At 33.4% G+C, this 20519-nt stretch overlaps 1 protein-coding gene across 1 annotated transcript; it reads right to left on the reverse strand.

The window, feature by feature from the left end:
* Positions 1-442: 442 nt before the first annotated feature.
* Positions 443-5092, reverse strand: LOC136989573 (lactosylceramide 4-alpha-galactosyltransferase-like). Its single transcript, XM_067287790.1, has 3 exons — positions 4998-5092; positions 1427-1535; positions 443-1342 (listed from the first exon to the last, which is right to left on the reverse strand). The coding sequence occupies exons 1-3, from the start codon at positions 5058-5060 to the stop codon at positions 459-461; spliced, it is 1056 nt and encodes a 351-aa protein (XP_067143891.1). The 5' UTR covers positions 5061-5092; the 3' UTR covers positions 443-458.
* Between the last annotated feature and the right edge of the window lie 15427 nt (positions 5093-20519).

Consider the following 20519-nt stretch of genomic DNA (forward strand, 5'->3'; position numbering starts at 1 on the left):
TATCTAAGTAAACAATTGTCTTTCAAAAGAGATATTCAGAATTACTGCAAGCCTTTGGGGAACGGAGAAATCAACCCCGAAAATCGGCAACACTGACTCTTGTACAGTACGTATAGTCAGCAGTGATCGTTTTACTTGGCGTGGAGTCACTGCCGTTACTCTCGATATTGTCTTCAAATGTTTCGTGTATCGTGGGATCGTTTGTCTTATTTGGAGTACAGTGAGATTTAACGAACATTTTACTTGTTATTATATATATTATTTTGGTAATAATAACATATATTATTAATTATTAAACCGAAATTAATTACTCAGGTATTTATTAGTCTTTAACAGTTACAAACTTTAAGAAAGTTATCAGAAAACGTATGTATTTCCTGCCACATATATATATATATATATATATATTGTATTTAAAAACTTCATACTTAATTATAAATTCTTTAATACAGAATAAATTATAAAGTGCCATTTCTTATGGCTTGTGCATAAACGTGAGGACAGTTTTTAGCCATAACTTCTTCATAAGCACTTCCCGACCCCGGGTGGAGTTTTTTATTACGATTGAACTTCCCCCAGACGTGTATTAAGTAACTGTCATTAATTTTTCGAAGAACGTCTTTGGCAGAAGACTTGGAAAAATAATCTTCCCAATCGTTAAAAAATACAGGAAATGCCGCGAATTGATTCAATACAGTAACACCGCAATCATTCTTCTTCTGTACAGCATTTACATTTTTTCCAGCACAAAACGATAAAAACACATGAGTAAACAGAGGTGGGCCACCACACACAAAGCAATGACTTTTGTATATTCTTGCAAAAGCTCTCATACAGTTGTATGTTATAGGATGATAATACTGCATTCCAAAGATTCCATTAGCAATTCTGTCTTCGGTTTCTTTAATTACAAAGTTTTTTAAAGGAGGAAATGGCCTTAACATGACGATGTCCAGATCAAAATATATTCCACCGAATTTCCATAATAGAGCGTATCTAGCAGCATCACTAAAATGGATGATTTTAAACTTACTCTTCTTCCATTTTCCCTGATTGTACCATTCCAATAAAGGAGTTCCCTCTAAAACATTTTCCAATGAAGTTCCGGTTATTTCTATATTTGAAAATTGGCGAGTCAAATTGAAGTTATCGTTCAATTCGTTAGGAGTAAACATTAATAATTTTACCGAAAATAAAGGATTATGTCGAGCAGTTGATTCAATGGCACATGCTTGACGATTGTTCAACGTGGAAGCGCCGGAAGTTTCGACGAAAAAAATATTATCACGTGATGTTATTGTGTGATAAAAAGTGTGATGAGCCTTAAGATTAACGGTGTTATCTTTAAAAAAAAGTTTGGAAGTTAATTCTTTAGAATAAAGTCTTTTATTTTATATAAATAATAAATTTTATTGATATTCGTTACCGTAATAAAATGCTGGATACTCATCAAGGATATATATTTTCAAAATAAGTAGTATTAAAATGACAAAGGATATTAGCAATAAAATACTCAGCTTTCTTTTCTTATTTACCTGGAAAATATTATAAAAGAATAATGGTTAGGTATATTTAAAGAAAAATTGGTTAATGTTACCTATGGTTCCAAGATGGTGGCTCGTCTGATTCCAGCAAGGAATCAGTGGGGATGCACGTTCTAACCTAACCTAACCTATTCTAATAACTTACCATAATTATTACCAACAAAATTATTAGAATAGGTTAGGTTAGGTTAGAACGTGCGTCTCTACTGTTTCCTTGCTGCAATCAGATGGGCCGCCATCTTGGAACCATAGGTAACATTAACCGAAAATTATTAAAAGAAATTAAAGCATTGATTATTTATATAAGTATACTACAGTATCCGCCTATCATCGACTTCCTCCTTCCAACCATTTCTGCCATTTCTGAATGCTTTCGTTCATCTGGCAGTGTCATAAGCAAACTAATGACGTAACCCTTTTCAAATGAAACGAACTATGTCATTGGCCTGTTTATTTAGCTGTATTTAAAGTCGCTTTACTGGACAGCATGTCCAGTGGTAAGCCGCACGAACAAACAAATCAAAATTCACTAAATTCGACGGACAGAAAGGCGAAGCTACAGAGCTACAGCTAAGCACCGTACAGAGCTAAGCCACCCTCTCCGGGAAGTCCAGGTTCGAGTACGAGTGAGGATCATTGGGAGTTTTAGATGGATAATATGTGGGGTTATCTCTTTTATCACTTGTACTCGTTGTAGTCTTACCCTAAATCAGAATGATTAGCCTTATTGCTCTTAGAGCAAAATTCGAAATCTTGTTTTATTCTTCATCATGATAATTAACAGAAGCGAAACTAAAAATAGTATTGAACTTCTCTTTGGGAAACCGTAATATTAATGTACTAGCAGGTGAGCCCGGCGTTGCTCGGGCAAAAGTAACGATAGCGAAAATTAAGATTATTACATTATAGTCACAAAAAAAAAGTAATTTCATCAACGAACTAAGTTTTTCTAAAGAAAGATCGAATTTGAAAATCGAATGTTCTAATATTGTTCGATTTTCACGATGTGTTCTGATTATACCCTTCAATTTTCATCGAATGTCATAAAGAAGAAAGGTCGAGAAAAACCGAACTAATCTGTTTAAATTTGAAAATCGAATGTGTTCCAACATATAACTCTTCTTCTTTTTCTTTTTTTCCAGCACCCGTAAATCTTGCACGTTGCTTTTTCTCGTTCTCCATTGTTACTTAACACTTTGGTACGTAAATCTGGTACCCTAACTGTGTACAAAATTTCAACTTTCAACTCCTAACCGTTTTAGCGAATATTAAGATTATTACGTTATAGTCAACCTTATCCGTTTTCACAGAATGCAAGAATTGGGTCCTCCCTGTTTCCAGACTAATTACAGAATTTTTAGATAGGTCTAAAAATATATTCGATTTCCCGCAAAAACGAAAAAAAAAAAAAAACTGCATCTGCGTCTTGCACGTCGCTTTCTCTTAACACTTCCATTGTTACGTAACACTTCCATCATTGATTGAAGTGTTAAGACTTAATCCTGCCCCTCTCCCCCGTGGGGAGGAATTTCAAAAAATCCCTTCTTAGTGTGCGTTCTTGTGACGTATCCTAACTATGTACCAAATTTCAACTTTCAACTCCTAACTGTTTGGGCTCTGCGCTGATTATTATTATTATTATCATCAACTTGTCTCGATTATATATATAGATTATATTCTTATTATGTAATGTTCTGTTTATGATTGTCGTGTTCTTATTCTGTAAAGGAAAAATAAAGATAATTTCATCAGTCGTAACTGGATTTTTTGAATAACAGAAGAAACCTTACAAGCACGTAGAATCCGGCTTTTAGGGGATATAATACATACAATGAAACTGGTAATTAAAGGTTTGGTTTAATTATTTATGGCAATGCGACACGTGGGTGATCTCAGAGGGCAATTCCTCCCGAGAGGATTTTCTATGGGAAACAATCCCACACTTATGTGTTACAAACATGGAGAAAACCCAAAAAACTCCACATGGCTAGTTCGTTTGCAAGGCGCGAACGATCAACTATTAGTGTTTAGTGGTTTATTCATTCGACCACTGGTAATAGTAATTAAAGAAATAATAAGAGATTATAGAAATTTTGCAGAGGAAAAATAGTTTTATCTTGAATTCTATAGACAAGGTGTCGAATGAAATGAGAAAGAAAAATATTTTGATTAAAGGTCCGATTTGAATAGGAAAGTGCAAAACCTGTTTTCTAAACTGATAGGCGAATCAAAATTAATTCCAACGGTTAAGATAGTGGGATTAATCGATCAGATACTGTATTGGTGGAATTACAGTCATTTGCAGACAAGAAATTCATTTTTGGTAACGTTAGAAAGATAAAGGCAAATGATGCATTGAAGAATATACAAATATTTGATGATTTATGTTGGTGTTCAAGACTGAGACGGAAAAATCTTTTATCTTATTTACACGATTACAGGCTGAAAGACAGGAGAGTTCGATTGATGACTGAAGTTTTGCAGGTTGGCGATGAGAGATGTACAGTACTGTACTTACGACCTAGATAGAGGAGATTGTTTAGTAGAAAATCGAATGGGAAATTCTCAAAATCTTCATTCTCCGTTCCAAGGAAATGTACAGTTGGATTGAAAGTTTCAACATGGAATTCTCAGGGTACCCTCCTAACTAATCTGAATGATAGTGGTTTTGTTAAACATATTTCTGAAACTGATATTTAGGGATTAACCGTGACTTGGTCTACAGCTCCTCTGTGTTCGAGAGTTAAAAGCCTTAACTGTAGATTAAAAGTTTTTGAGGTAATGGCTACTAAAAGATTAGGAAGAGGTAGACCTTCGGACGGGTTACTGATTATACTTCAGATTATGATCTTCTGCTGATGGGTGATTTTCATGCACGAATTGGCTTGATTATGGACACTATCATGGGGATGCGATTTCAAACATCCGACTATCAAATGATAAAATTTGCAATGAAAGAGGAAATTTACTTATTGAACTAGTGAAAACTTATAATTTATACATAATAAATGGTCGATACTCTTTTGAATCATCAGCAGACCTTTACTCACACTTCCAAACTGGGTGCTTCAGTAATTTGATTTAGTAATCTTAAGCGAGAGTCTGGTAGAGAGATTGCATAAATGTTTTATTTCTGAAGATTATATGTCTGGCCATTATTTGGTTAACTCGTTCGAGACTGCATAATATTCAATATAAGCAACTTACTAGAACACCTTGTAAACTTGCAGCCCAATTTTTATTAGTTCCAAACGTTTTCCTTCATATTCAATGAACTTTCTCAAGAAAAAGGAAACAAAACAACTATAGAAAACAAAATCGAACTCTTAGTAGAAAAGCAGAAAACGAACAGGCTTTTCAATTCAAAGCCTGTTCGACTAATCGATAAGGAATAGTAATTAATTAAAAAATTATTTATTTAAATAAAGAAATAATAAATTTAATAGAACTTACATGTAATAAATTACTTGGTAAAATGTTTAAAATAGCAAAACGTTCTCTTATGATTAAAACCATTTTTCATTTTTCATAATTTTCCATTTATTTAATGGTAACTAAAATAATAAAATTAAAAATTTTAATAAACTTTATTAAATATAAAATAAAATAAAATATTTACTTATTAAATGAATATATGTACTGTATGTATGTTGGTATGTAACAGCCTTTCACGGGCAACTTGTTTAACTCCATTAGTAAATCATTGGTATGAACGGCTCATATATTCCTTTCTTTAATTTGTTCGACTCTCTGTCTGAGGGCATAAAGGGAGAAAAAACTTCTCTTAAAAATGTGTCGCAATCGACTTGTTGTCATAGGCATAGTCTAAATGGAAAGGGGGAGGTGTGTAATACATACTATGTTTATACACTGTATTTCAGTACGAGGTACACCCGCGAGCTATGGGTAGATAAGCAAAATATATTCAAAACTATTTTTCTATATTTTAAATCACTTATTAAGTTTTCGAGATATAAGGCTCATAAAAAAATAAATTTTCAGACCCAACTTTTGATATTTGCAGCTACCAGTTCATTCCGTACAGGCAGTACCTAAAAAATCTTTCAAGATAGATTTTTAGTAACTTACAATATAATTTAATTTTTTTTAATCAATTGCAATGTATAAGTTGTGGTACTATTTGTTCGTAAATATGAAAAAGTACAGTATGGCTGATAATTTGATTGAAGATTATCATGGAAGAATGATATAAGATTTTTAGATTTATTCTTTGTTAATCTATCGATCGCGGGAGTGCACGTCGTACTGAAACACTCTGTATATCTACCTACGTAAAAAACAACATAATTATTTAACGGGCCAAAAAACTCACATCCAGGGGAATTAAAACAACATGAGTAATTATTAACAATATTTATTAATTCGAATTAGCTACAGATAAAGACAGATTTGGAATTTATTTTATTACCCTAATAATAATGGGAGAAATAGTAATAACATTGTTAATACATGTACTAAAGAAAAGAAGCTACCGTATGACAGTACCAAATATTCAAGCTAAATGGCTGTGTTTTTCTATGAGTCGAGTCATAACTGCATGCATACTGTTGCGTTTGCTTGTTACGTTCAGGCGTTGCGTTCAGTTACAAGTGTAACACATAAAGTAAAGACATCGCGAGCGGTCGACCAAAATTGGCTTCGCGATCGACTTGTTGGCCACCCTGCTTTATACAATAATACACTAAAATAAGCGATTAGTTAATTTTTTCCAGCAATTACGCAATATCCGGTAAATTTTTCAGCTAGACGCTTTTGATAAGAAATCCTCTTGTCTAAGTAAAGTCAAATAACATGAAAACTAGTAGAATTACGGCTCTAAAATAAAGAATATAGCTATTTTTTAACGTTTGTTTATATTCTGACTTTAATCACGTGGACTGGTTCTTCGAGGGAAAATCCCGACCAGATGGGTCTAAAAAAACTCTCATTCGTTGAAGTTGATTCAGTCATAATATAAATTACCAATTAGAGCGTAATAGGCGTAGAAACAAAAACTTTAAAGCCAATTAACAGCAAGAAGATCTTCCATAGACTTACTACAAAGAGGTGGAGTTTCCCGGCAATATTTATTGCTAGATAGTTTTAAAAATATATTTATTCGCTTAAATATTGTCAAATTAGCTAATTTAAAAAGCGAATTTATTGCGATTGTTTACATTTTACTTGGAAGGTTGGAGGCGGGGCTTTTCGCCGCAATTTTTTCCTTTCACAAGTCTGTGATTAGTTAAAGTAATGTCAACAAAGACAGAATATACCCAATAAAACTGTAGAAGGAGTTTCCCTTTGATTGTTTTCAGTCAACTGTATAGTTAACTACGTAGAATGGTAGGGGGTACTTTTTACCGAAATATTTATGTAACAAAACACTTATTGGCTTAAACAAAGTCAATCGACCTACAGAAGAGCGAATCAAAGCTAAGATCGCGGAAAACTCGAATATAACGCAAATTAATTGAATTTTTGATTAATTACGCCTAAAGGCGAATCTCGCATCACCGATTAACGGAAAGTCACGTGACATACGCCTCAGGGCGTATACCAGCATGGAAAGGGTTTTAAGAAGTTTTCTCCATTGTCTGGAAAGGTATGGAGAAAACTAGCCCGTGGTTCTTCCAGACGCACAATAAGGGAGTCCGGATGTGGGCTTTACATAGCTAGAACGAACTTCCCTTGTATGTGAGAATACAGGGCTCGTTTACGCTACTAGCCTTCGCATTTATCCCGTCGAAACTTTCGTTCCGCTCACTATGTCGAAAGTATGGCCTTTCTATGAGCGATATGGAAGATCAAGATCGCGAAATCCAGATCTTGTCACGACTGACACCAGTTAGACAATTCCGCGGACTAACACGCCTATACAATTATTTTTAAAGGAGAAGTTAAAAATTAGCGAATGGAGCGTTGTGTGAATGGTAGATAATTCGAGCTCAACAAATGAGAAGTCGATTAAACAACATAAAAAATATTTCCTGAATAAATTATGGGTTCCCAGACGAGGTTCGAAGTTTAGTAACCTTCGAAATTCTTGTGTAAACAACAATACTCGAACCGTTCGAGTATGTGTCAAATTTCTGTCAAGGGCTTAGCGGAAGACAAACTCTAACATGAGCGCTCATAAATACACAGGTCATTGACTCGCTAGCCTATAAAATGTCGGCCGAGATAAACCTTTTCGAACAAACAAACAAACAAAAAAATAAAAAAAGTAAATAAATAAAAAGAAATTTTGATAAATGAAAGGTGAAAATGATTGTTAAATTCTTAGACGTCAAAAACATGGTATAACAATGGCCTGAATTATGAATGCAGATGTTATTGTTCTCTAAACAATCGCAGGGCAGAGTCGACAAAGTGGTATCAAATGGACACCTCGAATCGGATCTTTCCTGCGACCCGAAAAGGTTTCGTCTCGCACCTGGAGACAAAGGAGAGACCAATCGGGAAGCGAAGAATGGGACGAGGGACCAATCCGAAATGTGAACAGCCGAGGAAAAATCGGGATTTCAAGATCGAAAAGGAGAGTCTCCTCGGGATTTCGTAAAAACTTGTGATTTGTATTAAGTTGTGTCGTCGCCATCCATTTAGACTTCCGCTGCACTATTTCCCCGATCGTCCGTTTGCCCAGCGATCTCATCTCGTCCGCCCCGGGGCTGCGACCGAAACCGAAGTTCTTGCCTCTCCGCCTCTCCGAAGGATTAGTGAAAAACTGTCATTTGTCGATGTAAGCATAGCAAATAAACGGTTTCCTTGTGGAAAACACTTGTCATCATTTGCCTCCTCCGTCACGGCCCACATACAACTTCCCCTAAGGTTTACCCTGACGCGATATTAACTGATTCCACCTAAAAGACGGAACCTAACACGGGTGCCGAGGAGTGAATTTCCAAGTCCCCTATATCCACCGGGTCGGCTACCTTACATATTTTAAATTAAATAAATTAAAAATAAGATTAAAATTGCAGCTCGGCATTGTGACAATGTCACAATAAATAATTGCTAGTACTATAAATAAATTATGTATGTATGGGTAATTTAAACGAATTTCTTTAAAAAGATTTGAAATATTATAAACAAAGCATACTTACTTTTAAAATAAACCTTCATTATGATATGTACTAAGCAAAAAACAATAAAAATGTGAAGGGTGTTCACGGCAACTGAAAAATTAAATGATAAAGCGTTATCGTATTGCTAGGTAACATTAGATTAAACTTTTTACTATTATTTTTCCTCTAAAATTATTTGTCAGAATTAACAAATTTAGGGAAAAAAAAGCATCACTTCTCGCTGTTATTTATTTTTTTATAAATCCTCCAGTTGTTAAACGGATCCCATTAGACCCCTTCTTAAATCACCCACCAGAAGCAGAGTGGATAAAACAACTAAGTGTTCAGAGGTTTATGAAAAAATCCAGCAATAAGTTGGTTAACTTTCCCGGCAACATTTAAAATTGCGTGTGTGGCGCCATCTGTTGAAATATTTTATCATTAAACATTTTTATATTTTTAATCATTATAAAATGGCAAAAAGCTTAATTTTAACGATAGGGATGAGTTTTATTAAAAATTGTAAATTCTAATTACGAGTAAAATCGTCATTATATCCGACCTTACCAGACTGGAGATATGACACACGACCCCTCTATCTTTATATATATATTCCCCACGACCTTTAACCACCAAAATTTAGTGGCATTAATCTTCCTAATAAACAAATCTCCCTGCAGAATTTTAGAAATGTTCGACAAAAAGCACAGGTGTTATTAAGCTTCAAAGAGGGTGAAGAAAATCGAGCCCCTCACACACTAACATTCATGCATACAGTGCATTTCTTGACATTTCAAGGTGTCCTAAGATCAAAAATGTAGAAATCTTGGTGAGTCATTTTCTTGACCAATTGCCATACTTTACCTCTGTTATACTGTATATATAACAGAACTGGAAAAGTAAAAATTACGAAAAAATATATTACAGAGAGAAATGTATTAATCTTCTTAATAGCTATTTTTAATTTGCTATAAATTTTAACGACTTGTCAGACCACTACAAACATTTATAGCAAATTAATAATAGCTATTAAGAAAGTTAATTAATGTAATGTAATTAATGTGAAGATTAATTGTTATAGGACAAAAAGCAAATAATTATAATTATAAACGATGTGTTGATTTTTTTTCATAACTTAACCATAAATTAAATGATTCGGACAAATAAAAGTTATCAGTTAATATTAAATTAAAAAATAATAATCTAATCCAACGTTTTTTTCAGTTCTTTGAATAAATGAACTTTGATACATCTTAACATAACCTAGTGATAATGTTATTATCAATACATGTTTCAACTTTACTTTTGTAAATCATAATAATAAATAATGAAATAAAATTTTCGAATTTAACGAATATTTTAATGAATGAACATTAAGAGAGACATTTAATAATCATCATGATCATCAGACAGTCCGGATTGTTTATGCGGCATGATATTGATTTAAAATGTCGAATGGATACTTTTAATTGCTTAATTAAAATCACAAATAACTTATTATAAAAAGGAAAAATGCCTTATTTTGGGGTAGCAGTTAATTTTTAAACAAATTGTAAATACAAATAACGAGTAAAATATTAGTCAAATCTGACATCATTCGAGATTATCCATCTAAGTATCTTATCCATTTAACTTTTCTCCAGTCCTGAGAAATAATGAAATGTAACCTCCCCACACAAGAAGAATTTTGTGAGGATATTTCTTGCATTTTTAAGCTATTAGCACGCCAAATTTTTGAGGAAAATGACAATTAACGTGTCAGTCAGCATACTTTCCTTATGCTATATTTTATAGCATAACAGCCACATTGTCTCTATTCTGGTATCCATTGTTAGCTCCAAATATGAATTTAGGGATATTTATACAATCATACATAAACTTTGACATCTTTAGATGCGAGACTGTAAGATGGGAAAGGATACAATACTGTATTGTATTTTTTCCCCATCTTACTCTCTGCATCATACTTTCCCAACTCGTTCTCCCTCACTCAATAGTGGGTGTAGGGAGCACGAGTTTATTAACCCCCTTTGAAGCTTAATAACTTCTGTGCTTTTTGTCGAAAATTTCTGAAATTTTTCAGGGAAGTTCGTATATTAAGAGGATTAATGTCATTAAATTTTGGCGGTTAAAGGTCGAGGGGATGGGGAGATAGATACAAAGAAGCTCGAGTAGGGTCGGACTTAATGACGATTTTACTCGTTGTTAGCATTTACAATTTTTACATAAAACCTGTCCCAAACCCTAAAAATTAAGCTTTTTGACATTTTTTAATAATTAAAAATATAAAAATTTTAAAAAATAAAATATCATAACAGATAATGACACACAGTTTCAAATATTTGCCGGGAAAGTTAAGTAACCCTTTGTTGGATTTTCTCATTATGAGCGCAGTTCGAACACAAAAACATTCGGGTCGGATTTCTCTAGAATTTAGCTTTCAAACTGAAACGTTCGAAGTTGGAGTCATTCGAAATACGAGGTATCATTATACTTTCTTTTTGTTATTATACGTAAGTAAATGTTGTACACTTTTAAAGTTCAAATATAAGACTTAAATCAAAAACAACTTTATAATTTAATTTTATTTGTGCTCTTTGTGGAAGCTCAAATTTTAGGTTTAAGCCTTTCTCGGTATCAGTGAGGTGCCGGTGAAACTTTTCGGTCGATATGTCAAAGTTCACGGGGGTGTTCCATTGAACTATTTCAGTTTTGCGGATTAATTTTATGTTTAAAAGGATAAAATAGTGTGGAAATGGATGAATTTTATTCGAAATGTTATCCAGAATAACAAAATCTCAAATTTGTGCAAATTATTTTTATTGCGTTAAGTCGCAACATAATGACAATATAAAATATATTTAGACATAAACCTAGATGACGTCATGTTTCGTTACATTATTGTTTTTACTTCAGGAATTTTGCTAAATTTTATTATTATTATAGACGTAAAGTAACATAAATGTCAGCTTTTGTAGGTTTCTATCCTTTCTAGGTGGGTTTCGGGCGAGCCATTCGTCATACGACGTAGTAGCACGTACGAGAAGACCCTTTATTTCATCTGTAAGGAGATATCCCGATGTAATAAGCAAAGAATTGGTTTTAGAAGAAATCCTACGATTTTCTCTCTCCTTAGAAATGTAAAAAGATCCCATTGTGAAAAAATAGTACGTCGGCCGAAACACCCGGAAAGGGTAGAAATCTACAAAGCCTTCGGGAGAGGGATGGTTTTTATCTTTCAGGAGACAACTGGAGGGGACTTAAGCTGGCCTAATTCGATGCATCGTATGTTTGTCTGTTAATTTACGGCAACGCAACACTTGGGCTCAACGCCCAAGTGTTGTGTTGCCGTACGGTTCCGTTCTCTGAACACTGGGAGTTCGGTCGTGAGGTTCGCGCCTCGCCAGAACGGGGCTGGCCACGTGGAGTTTTTCGGGTTTTCTCCACTTCTATAACGCCTGAATAGGGGCCAGTTACCCTTAAAAAGATCTCCCGAAATGCATCCCCCTTGGGCAGATCGCCCAAGTGTTGCGTTGCCATAACTTAACAAAACAAACAAACTTTTTCGCAACTAAAGTTATAGATACTGTACAATATACATCGATTGAGTATTTATTGAAAGCGAAAACCAATGATATATTTATGAATAACAATTGCTCGTAACACAGTTAACCTACGAACAATCAGAGTCTGTTTTCTTTTGTTGTAATACTGTATTGTTTTCTTTTATATTAATACAACCGAGACCTTAACACTAGCATGGCGCCTCGACGAAAAAATCGAAAGAATGCTAATTCCGAGAAAAATCCTAAACCGAAAGTTCCGCAATTAGCTAAGAAATTAAAGAAAAAACGAAATGGTACCAAAAAAGATGAGAAAGAAAAGATGGCCGACAAAGACAGAAAACGAGACTATGGACAGAAGAAAGCAATGGCTCATCTAGATTCAGAAATGGATTTTCCCAGTCGCGAAATAAGTGATTTCGATCGGTTTGAATTGTTATTCAAAGACAACGGCGTTGAAAACGAACAGTACAAGTATAGAAATCTAACATAAAGCAGATACTAGCTTTTGTGAATTAGATGAATTATAGAAATGTAAATGAGCTATTTGGGTATAAATATCTGTTAACTCTGTTCTTTCTGAGAATCGTATTCGATACTGAAGACGATTAATTCATCCGGAACCCAAGAATAATTGTAAAAATTTTCAAAATTATCAGATAAAATTCTTTTCGAATTAATAAAAATAAAGTAATTGTAGTTATTTTCTCTTTCTTAGTCTGCCGCCTGCTTTAAGTGTCATTCTTCTCCCGATCTTTCCGTAATGGGCGAAATTACAGCCATTAATTAGCCTTAATATAGGTTTTAAAAAAGTATTTTACATATTTAAATTTTGTACAAATATATATTCTATTGTTATTACACGTTTGCAACGGTAAATCATATGCTAAGAAACATGACGCTATTGCTATATCACATAATGTCTCCGATGTTCAACAGGAAAAACGAAGGCTTCCACGAATGGAGAATAAGTACTCGTGAAACGTCACAGATGTCATGTGATTATATTGCCCAATTCGGCTGACCTCTTCAAGGTATTAGTAGAATGTTCGATAGAGCTACTCCTGTTCGATAGAGCATCCAGCCGAATTCTTCGTAGGCCTCTACTGTCCAACGTACAGACAATGTATAAAGAGCAGCGAGCAACAAATGTCTAGACCCTTATCTGGAGGCAGGAAGGTTCGGGTGATGATGACATCCGGTGTATTGGGCTATCTATGATCCTTTTGGTTCCTTGTACTATTTTATATGTTCGCTCTCTCTCTCTCTTTCTCTCTCTCTGTACTGATATTGTGGAATAAACATGTGTAATACATGAGGTTTGTGGAAAGTTACATAGTTCTCAAATTTACAACGAGGATGATAACATAGAGCAAGGGAATAATCTGGTTTTCGGGAGGTATGAAAAAGAGATAATGGAATATAATTTCTATATACAAAACGTTCGTGGTTTGAGAACCAAGAAGGAGAGTTTTGCTGGATCAATATATCATATGTTTAACAGAAACTTGGCTACATGGTTTGATTTCCTCTAATAAATATTTTTTTTCCTTCATATAAAGTTTATAGAAAGAATAGAGCGGATACAAGTGATCTATTAGAAGGTGGTGTTTCAATTGCAGTATCAAGTCACTTACTCGTTACTGAATTTGAGACACAATATAAAGAACAGTTGTGGATCAGAATTATTCTACCCAGTAAAACGATATTAATTGGTAACCATCATTTTCCACCTAATACTTGCGGTGAAACTTCTAATCAATATTTTGAGGATTTGAATATATTCTTGAAGGCTATAGATGAAATAGTTGTTCTAGTTAGTGATTTTAATCTTAATAGGATATCATAGCGTGATCTTATGTCGCGCGGTCACAACCAACGTGTGGGAGTAGGAAAAAGTCTCAGAGACGGGTTTTCCATCGTCAAACCGTTTAATAATAATAAAAATTCCTTACATATAAGCTGACAAAGAGGCGTAATGCCAATCCAACGAAGGGAACTAAGTCCTTCAAAAATATAAAAAGAATCCGAATGTCCAGAAGGTCGTTTAGATTCCTCCGGAGAAGGTGAAGCGGAGAACGATGATTCCGGGGCGCACAGTACAATTCGTAGCGATGACCACTGATGACCAGGTGCACGTCGGTTGGTTCTCGACGGGGCGGGAAAACGAATCCTGGGACGTCGAACAAGCCTTCGGTGTGTACGGACAAGAGCACAAAAATTCCGCGAGAAGCAAGAACTAATAACTGAGAACGTCACATTTTTTTTGACGGTTTTTATAAATTTCTTTTGAGTCCCAGATCGAACATTCCGATAGGTCGATGCCGACTTGTCCCCGCTCTGCAATTGGTCCCCTCCCCCTCGTAACGAGATCGAAACCCAGATCGTGGGATGAGTCAATCTCGACTGACAGTTCGATCCCTATCGAAGATGTTCGATCTCAGTACTCAAATTAATCTATTGTTTCAACCTGAGAAGACCAACTTTCTCGGAAATTTTTACAAACATGTTCTTTTATAGACATAAAATATTCATTTTTCGTTTTCCCTTTTCTTTTCGTTCGACGGTTTTTTTACAATCTAAAATTATTTTAATTATTAAATTATTAGTTTCTATTTAAAAACAAAAAAAATTCTTTTTTTTTTTTTGCACAAATTCTAGACCCATTTCCGAAGCTTCACATTAGTACCAATTCAAATGTTTTTGCATGTATGTATATAATGTTATGTTATGTCTTATGTTTCACTTTTTATATTTCTTTGCATGTTAAATAGACCTGTAATTAGAAATTATTGTAGATCAATTTGGTAAATAAATAAATAACTTTTATCCAGTTTTTTTAATCCTTGCTGGCTCAGGCCAACCAGCTACACCGACAAAATGACTGTTATTTAAAATTACTGTTATCATTCAATATTAACTTCTATATTATATGCTGCAGACTTTATATAAAGTAATCATAATGATTTATCTAATTTGTTATGTTTAAAACAGGCTATAGATTCCAGCAAGTTTATAAATTTCACTTTAATACTGTATATTTTACTGAAATAAATAACTCAAATTATTGGGTTTAAAAATAAAAATTTTCTATAATAAATTACAGTGTATAAGGAAAATTTTCCATAAAATCAATTGGTGACAATGATTAATTAACGTACGAAAACAGCGAAAACACAATTATACATTCGCTAAACCTATTAATTTATATTGATCGTTACTTAAGAGTAAAGAATTTATGATAAATTAAATGTTTTAAATATTCTTCCTTATAATTTCATCAATAAAAATTAAATTGGATCAAGTTGTAATTATACAGATTACTACATATTTATTAGTAATTTACATTTATTAAACAATTGAGAAATTTGGAAAAACATCATTATTTTTACGACATCCTGATTTATTTGTTTAATTACAAAGGGAATAAATACGGCTATTTCGCATTACTTCTTTATATTCTTGCTGTTTAAATCAAAATTAGCTTTGTCGTCTTCTAGATTTTATAGATTAATTTTCATTGCTGCAGAAAACTACAAAAGTAATGTAAGTAAATAATATAATATTGCATTTTTTTATCATGTAAAAGTCATATCAACAATCATTTTTCATTATTAAATCAGAAATGACGAAGTTAGAAATGTTTTAAAGTTTTAATTTAATGTATTTTTTTTGAAAGATGAAGACTTATGTTTTCACTGTACCACCTCCGAAATACTATGACTTTGAAGCATTTCTTGATGTAGAAGATATAAGACGTTTTACATCCAAATATTGGCATTATTCTGTTTACATGTCTATTATCTATGTAATTGTTATTCATTGCTTGCAATATTATATGAAAAATCGACCGGCATACGATCTGAGACGATTTACAGTTTACTGGAATTTCGGTTTGGCACTCTTCAGTATTTGCTGCACTGTAAGAGCAATTCCTCCACTAATTTATGGCATAAAATACATTCCATTTTATCACTTGATATGTGATAACGCAGTTTATACTCAACATAGAGGATTTATGTTTTGGACTGCCTTATATCTCTTATCGAAGGTTGTGGAATTTGGAGATACTGTACTTATTGTTTTGCGCAAACGGAACTTGTTGTTTCTTCATTGGTATCATCATATGGCTACTCTAATTATAATTTGGTATGGAGCTTATAGAGAAATTACTTTTGGGTATTTAATTTGTTATGTTAACCTTTTCGTTCATTCACTTATGTACAGTTATTTCACTTTGAAAGCTATGAATGTAAAAATGCCGAAAAAATTCGCAATGTTTATAACAACAATTCAAATATTTCAAATGGCGTATGCAGTTTTAATAGCTTGTTTTGTATATTGGCTAATAATTAATAATTACGAATGTGATGTTTCCAAAGATGCGTTGGATAATGTTTTCTTACTTGTTTCGTCTTATTTGATTTTGTTCTGTAAATTGTTCTATGAGTCATATATAAAAGGCTATTCGAGAAAGAAGAAAAACAATTAATGTTGTTTTATTACAGAGGATTAGATTAATACAGATGGATAAGCAATGTCAAAACATTCAAAATCTAACTGTAATTTAATGTCTATGCTATTTTTTAAGTTAAATTCCATTAAATCATACAATAAAACTTCGAAGTTAACGGACAAAACTTCCGGTTCGTATGTCACACGTGTAAATTAATACCCTGTTCATTTTAAAATGATTTTTTTTTAAATATGTAATTAAGATCGTATACTTTACTATAGTCCGTCTACAAAAAGAATAGACTTGAGATGTCACCCGTGACGTATTCAGTTAAACCAATCAGCACATTCTCTAACGACGTCAGCATTTTTTGCATAATATGGCAGGCAATATGTGAATTTTATTTTACCTTCTCTCACCAGATGGAAGAACGACTTTTTGTTATGTTTATTTTTTTAAAGCATAAATTAATTATAAAGAATCATACATTTAACCACTACTGTACCGAACTTCCTCGTATTTCAATACAACAACGTGAAGCTTCTATGACACTGTTTTTAATGGTGGTGACACGTTTAACAAATGAGCAAGAAACCTGAAGTAACTTGCCACAACTAAGCGGTCAATGGCCGATTGGTAATACCCAAGTCGATTTTTTCTATAGACAGGGTGTACAGTCTCAGGACTACAGTGAGTACATGAGCAATAATACGTATTTAAAAAAAAACCTTATCAATGAAATTAAATTTCTCATACATACTTAATTTTAATTTCACAAATGTCACAAAAAAACTAAATAACTTGTCAATTTTTTAACATGCGCATTTGGTAAATCTACTTTATTATATAGCGGGCTTTCTGTCCCAGTGTTCGGGTCGTCCGGGTGTTCTCAATGCCTGTAACCCCTAAATAGGGGTCAGTTACTCTTACAAAGGTATTTCCCCTAGTTCAAGTGTAACTTAACTAAACAAATCTGCTTTAACAGATACCACCTCTCACGAATTAGTCTGTTAAATCGAGGTTTTACTGTATCTATATCGTAAAGTAATCCGTGTTTTGACATTTTGTAAAGTCTAATAAATTAGAATTTATATATCTGTATCAATTTGTATTCGTACTGTACAATTTATGTGTATTAAACTGTATTTAAATAATGTTTTTTTCAATTAAAAATGTAATGTCGATTTCTTAGAAACTGTATGATAATGCATATTTATTTAATCTTTGAATCATTTGGGTGGTGCCTAGTAAATACAGTTGAATGAAACGGACCACTGTACTGTACTGTACGTTATCGGTTTTCTTATACAGCTGTATTAAATTCGCTTTATCAGAACACATCGTAACCATTGTGATATAACACGTAGATTACGACTTGGAACATAAAATTAAAATTTTAAGATTAGAATGAAGCAAAAATTAAATAAATAATCGTTTTGATGTAAAACGGGTGCTTGCCCCATTCAAATTCAAATATATGGGAATAAAAGTTTACAAATTGATTTACGGATGTCTTTCAGACCCGGCTCTAGACAATTGTTATTTACTTTGGCAGTCTCAAGGCAAAATACTATTCGGGGGGGGAAACAAAACTGAAATAGAAATTGCACACTCGGCATCATTCCTAATTAGTAAACTTCATGCATATTGCCAAAAATCTCACTCGAAGAATATTTTGTAATAATTGTGAACATTTTCCGGACTTCGACGGATAAATTTTGTGTTATCGACAAAATCTTTACTTTTCAGTACATAAATGGCCGAGTGGTACCCTGATGGTTACCACCAGGTAGTCGTCGGTTTGCGCCTGTCAACGGGCTGGCACGTGAAGTTTTCGGGGGTTTTTTTCCACGCGTCTAACACATAACTAGTATAGAAAACTGGATTGAATTTATCTCGAAGACATCTTTTCCTTGGCATGTTGCGTTATCTTATTTCATCATTCCAACCTAATTAACGAAAATAAAACAATTTGTATTAATTTTGTAAAGGAAAAAAATATTTCCTCTTTTAACAGTTACAGCATAATTATATCACTACTAGATAAATGAAAATAATTTAATATATCGTGCTTATTTTCGTTAAAGGTGAATAATTATAAGGGTTTATAATAATTAATGTATGGGATTGTCCATATCTATATATATAATCGAGACGAGTTGATAATAATAATAATGATAATAATGATAATAATAATCAGTGCAGAGCCCAAACGGTAAGGAGTTGAAAGTTGAAATTTGGTACACAGTTAGGATACGTCACGAGGATGCACACTAAGAAGAGATTTTTCGAAATTTCTCCCCACGGGGGATTAAGTCTTAACACTTCCATCAACAATGGAAGTGTCAAGTAACAATGGATCGTAAAGTAACAATGGAAGTGTCAACAATGGAAGTGTTACGTAACAATGGAATTGTTAAGAGAAAGCGACGTGCAAGACGCAGATGCGGTTTTTTTCGTTTTTGCGGGAAATCGAACATATTTTTAGACCTATCTAACAATTCTCTAATTAGTCTGGAAACAGAGGGACCCAATTCTTGCATTCTGTGAAAACGGGTAAGGTTAACTATAACGTAATAATCTTAATCTTCGCTACCGTTACTTTTGCCCGAGCAACGCCGGGCCTACCTGCTAGTATTACATAACGCTATTTTTGAATTTTTCTTTTATTATTCCATTCTTCCATACTAACTCCTGAAAGAAAACTGACAGCGGAACGGGTGCTGGCAGTTGTGAGGATGGTCTGGTACGGGCGTTTTGTCTCATTGTGGTTCAAAAAGAGTTACTGACTATTATTTGACGTGTTTGCACTATTTTATATACAGGTCTTTCTAATAAGACTATCTACATTGTTTCTGATAGTCAGTTTTGTATCCTAATTGATATAAAAGCCTCGGCATATGCAAATGCCGGCAAACTCGGCATATGCAAATGCCGAGTTTGTAACCGCTCATTTTTATACTTATTGTATTTTAACAGAAATTAAGCTAAAAAACTTTAAATTAAAATCCAAGTAAAAAGCTACTCTTTAAAATCCGACTTCGAGTGAATTAAGAAGACAAAAAAAAAAAAGAACGAAAAGATGCTATACTTTCATAATTTTATTAGTTCTATTTCCCAAATGCATTTCGCAACGCCTCATCAGTGGGTAGTTCCCACTGATGAGGCGTTGCAAAATGCATTTGGGAAATAGAACTAATAAAATTATGAAAGTATAGCATCTTTTCGTTCTTTTTTTTTGTCTTCTTAACTCACTCGAAGTCGGATTTTAAAGAGTAGCTTTTTACTTGGATTTTAATTTAAAGTTTTTTAGAATTGAAATTTTACCGATCCCATTAGTTTTTTAAATTTATGAATAGTTTCAGAAATTAAGCTTTTAAAAATTATTATTGGGCTGCAATTTGAAAAAAAATTGTAGACTTATAAATTTCCACTGTCGTCCGTCTGTTTGTCTTTCCTTAATCTCAAGAAAGAAATCAGATAGATGAAATCCTAGATTAAATATGGAAACATTAGAGGCAAGAGGCCCCGATTGACTATATATGAACATCCAGTTTGCACAGAAAGTTACGTTATTTTAATTAAAATGTTTTCCGGTTAATGTTACCCTAGGTGCCAAGATGGCGGCTCATCTCTGATTCCAGCAAGGAAACAGTGGAACGCACGTTCTAACCTAACTTAACCAATTCTAATAAATTACCATAATTATTAGCAACCAAATTATTAGAATAGGTTAGGTTAGGTTAGAACGTGCGTCCCACTGTTTCCTTGCTGGAATCAGAAACGAGCCGCCATCTTGGCACCTAAGGTAACATTAACCTGTTTTCCCCTGAAAGTAGTTAATAGATGATCGGCACAACTCTATTGTTAAAGGAAAACTATGATGTAC

Source organism: Centruroides vittatus, unplaced genomic scaffold, assembly GCF_030686945.1.
Source record: "Centruroides vittatus isolate TY-2023 unplaced genomic scaffold, ASM3068694v2 scaffold_712, whole genome shotgun sequence".
Taxonomy (NCBI): Eukaryota; Metazoa; Arthropoda; class Arachnida; order Scorpiones; family Buthidae; genus Centruroides; species Centruroides vittatus.

What these genes read in the sequence shown, in the direction of transcription:
- LOC136989573 (XM_067287790.1), bottom strand. Translation starts at nt 5,060, where the DNA reads ATGGTTTTAATCATAAGAGAACGTTTTGCTATTTTAAACATTTTACCA. An exon ending in TACCAAGTAATTTATTACAT is followed by an intron (nt 1,536 to 4,997) that starts GTAAGTTCTATT and finishes AATATTTTCCAG; the next exon opens with GTAAATAAGAAAAGAAAGCT. An exon ending in GTATCCAGCATTTTATTACG is followed by an intron (nt 1,343 to 1,426) that starts GTAACGAATATC and finishes TTTTTTTTAAAG; the next exon opens with ATAACACCGTTAATCTTAAG.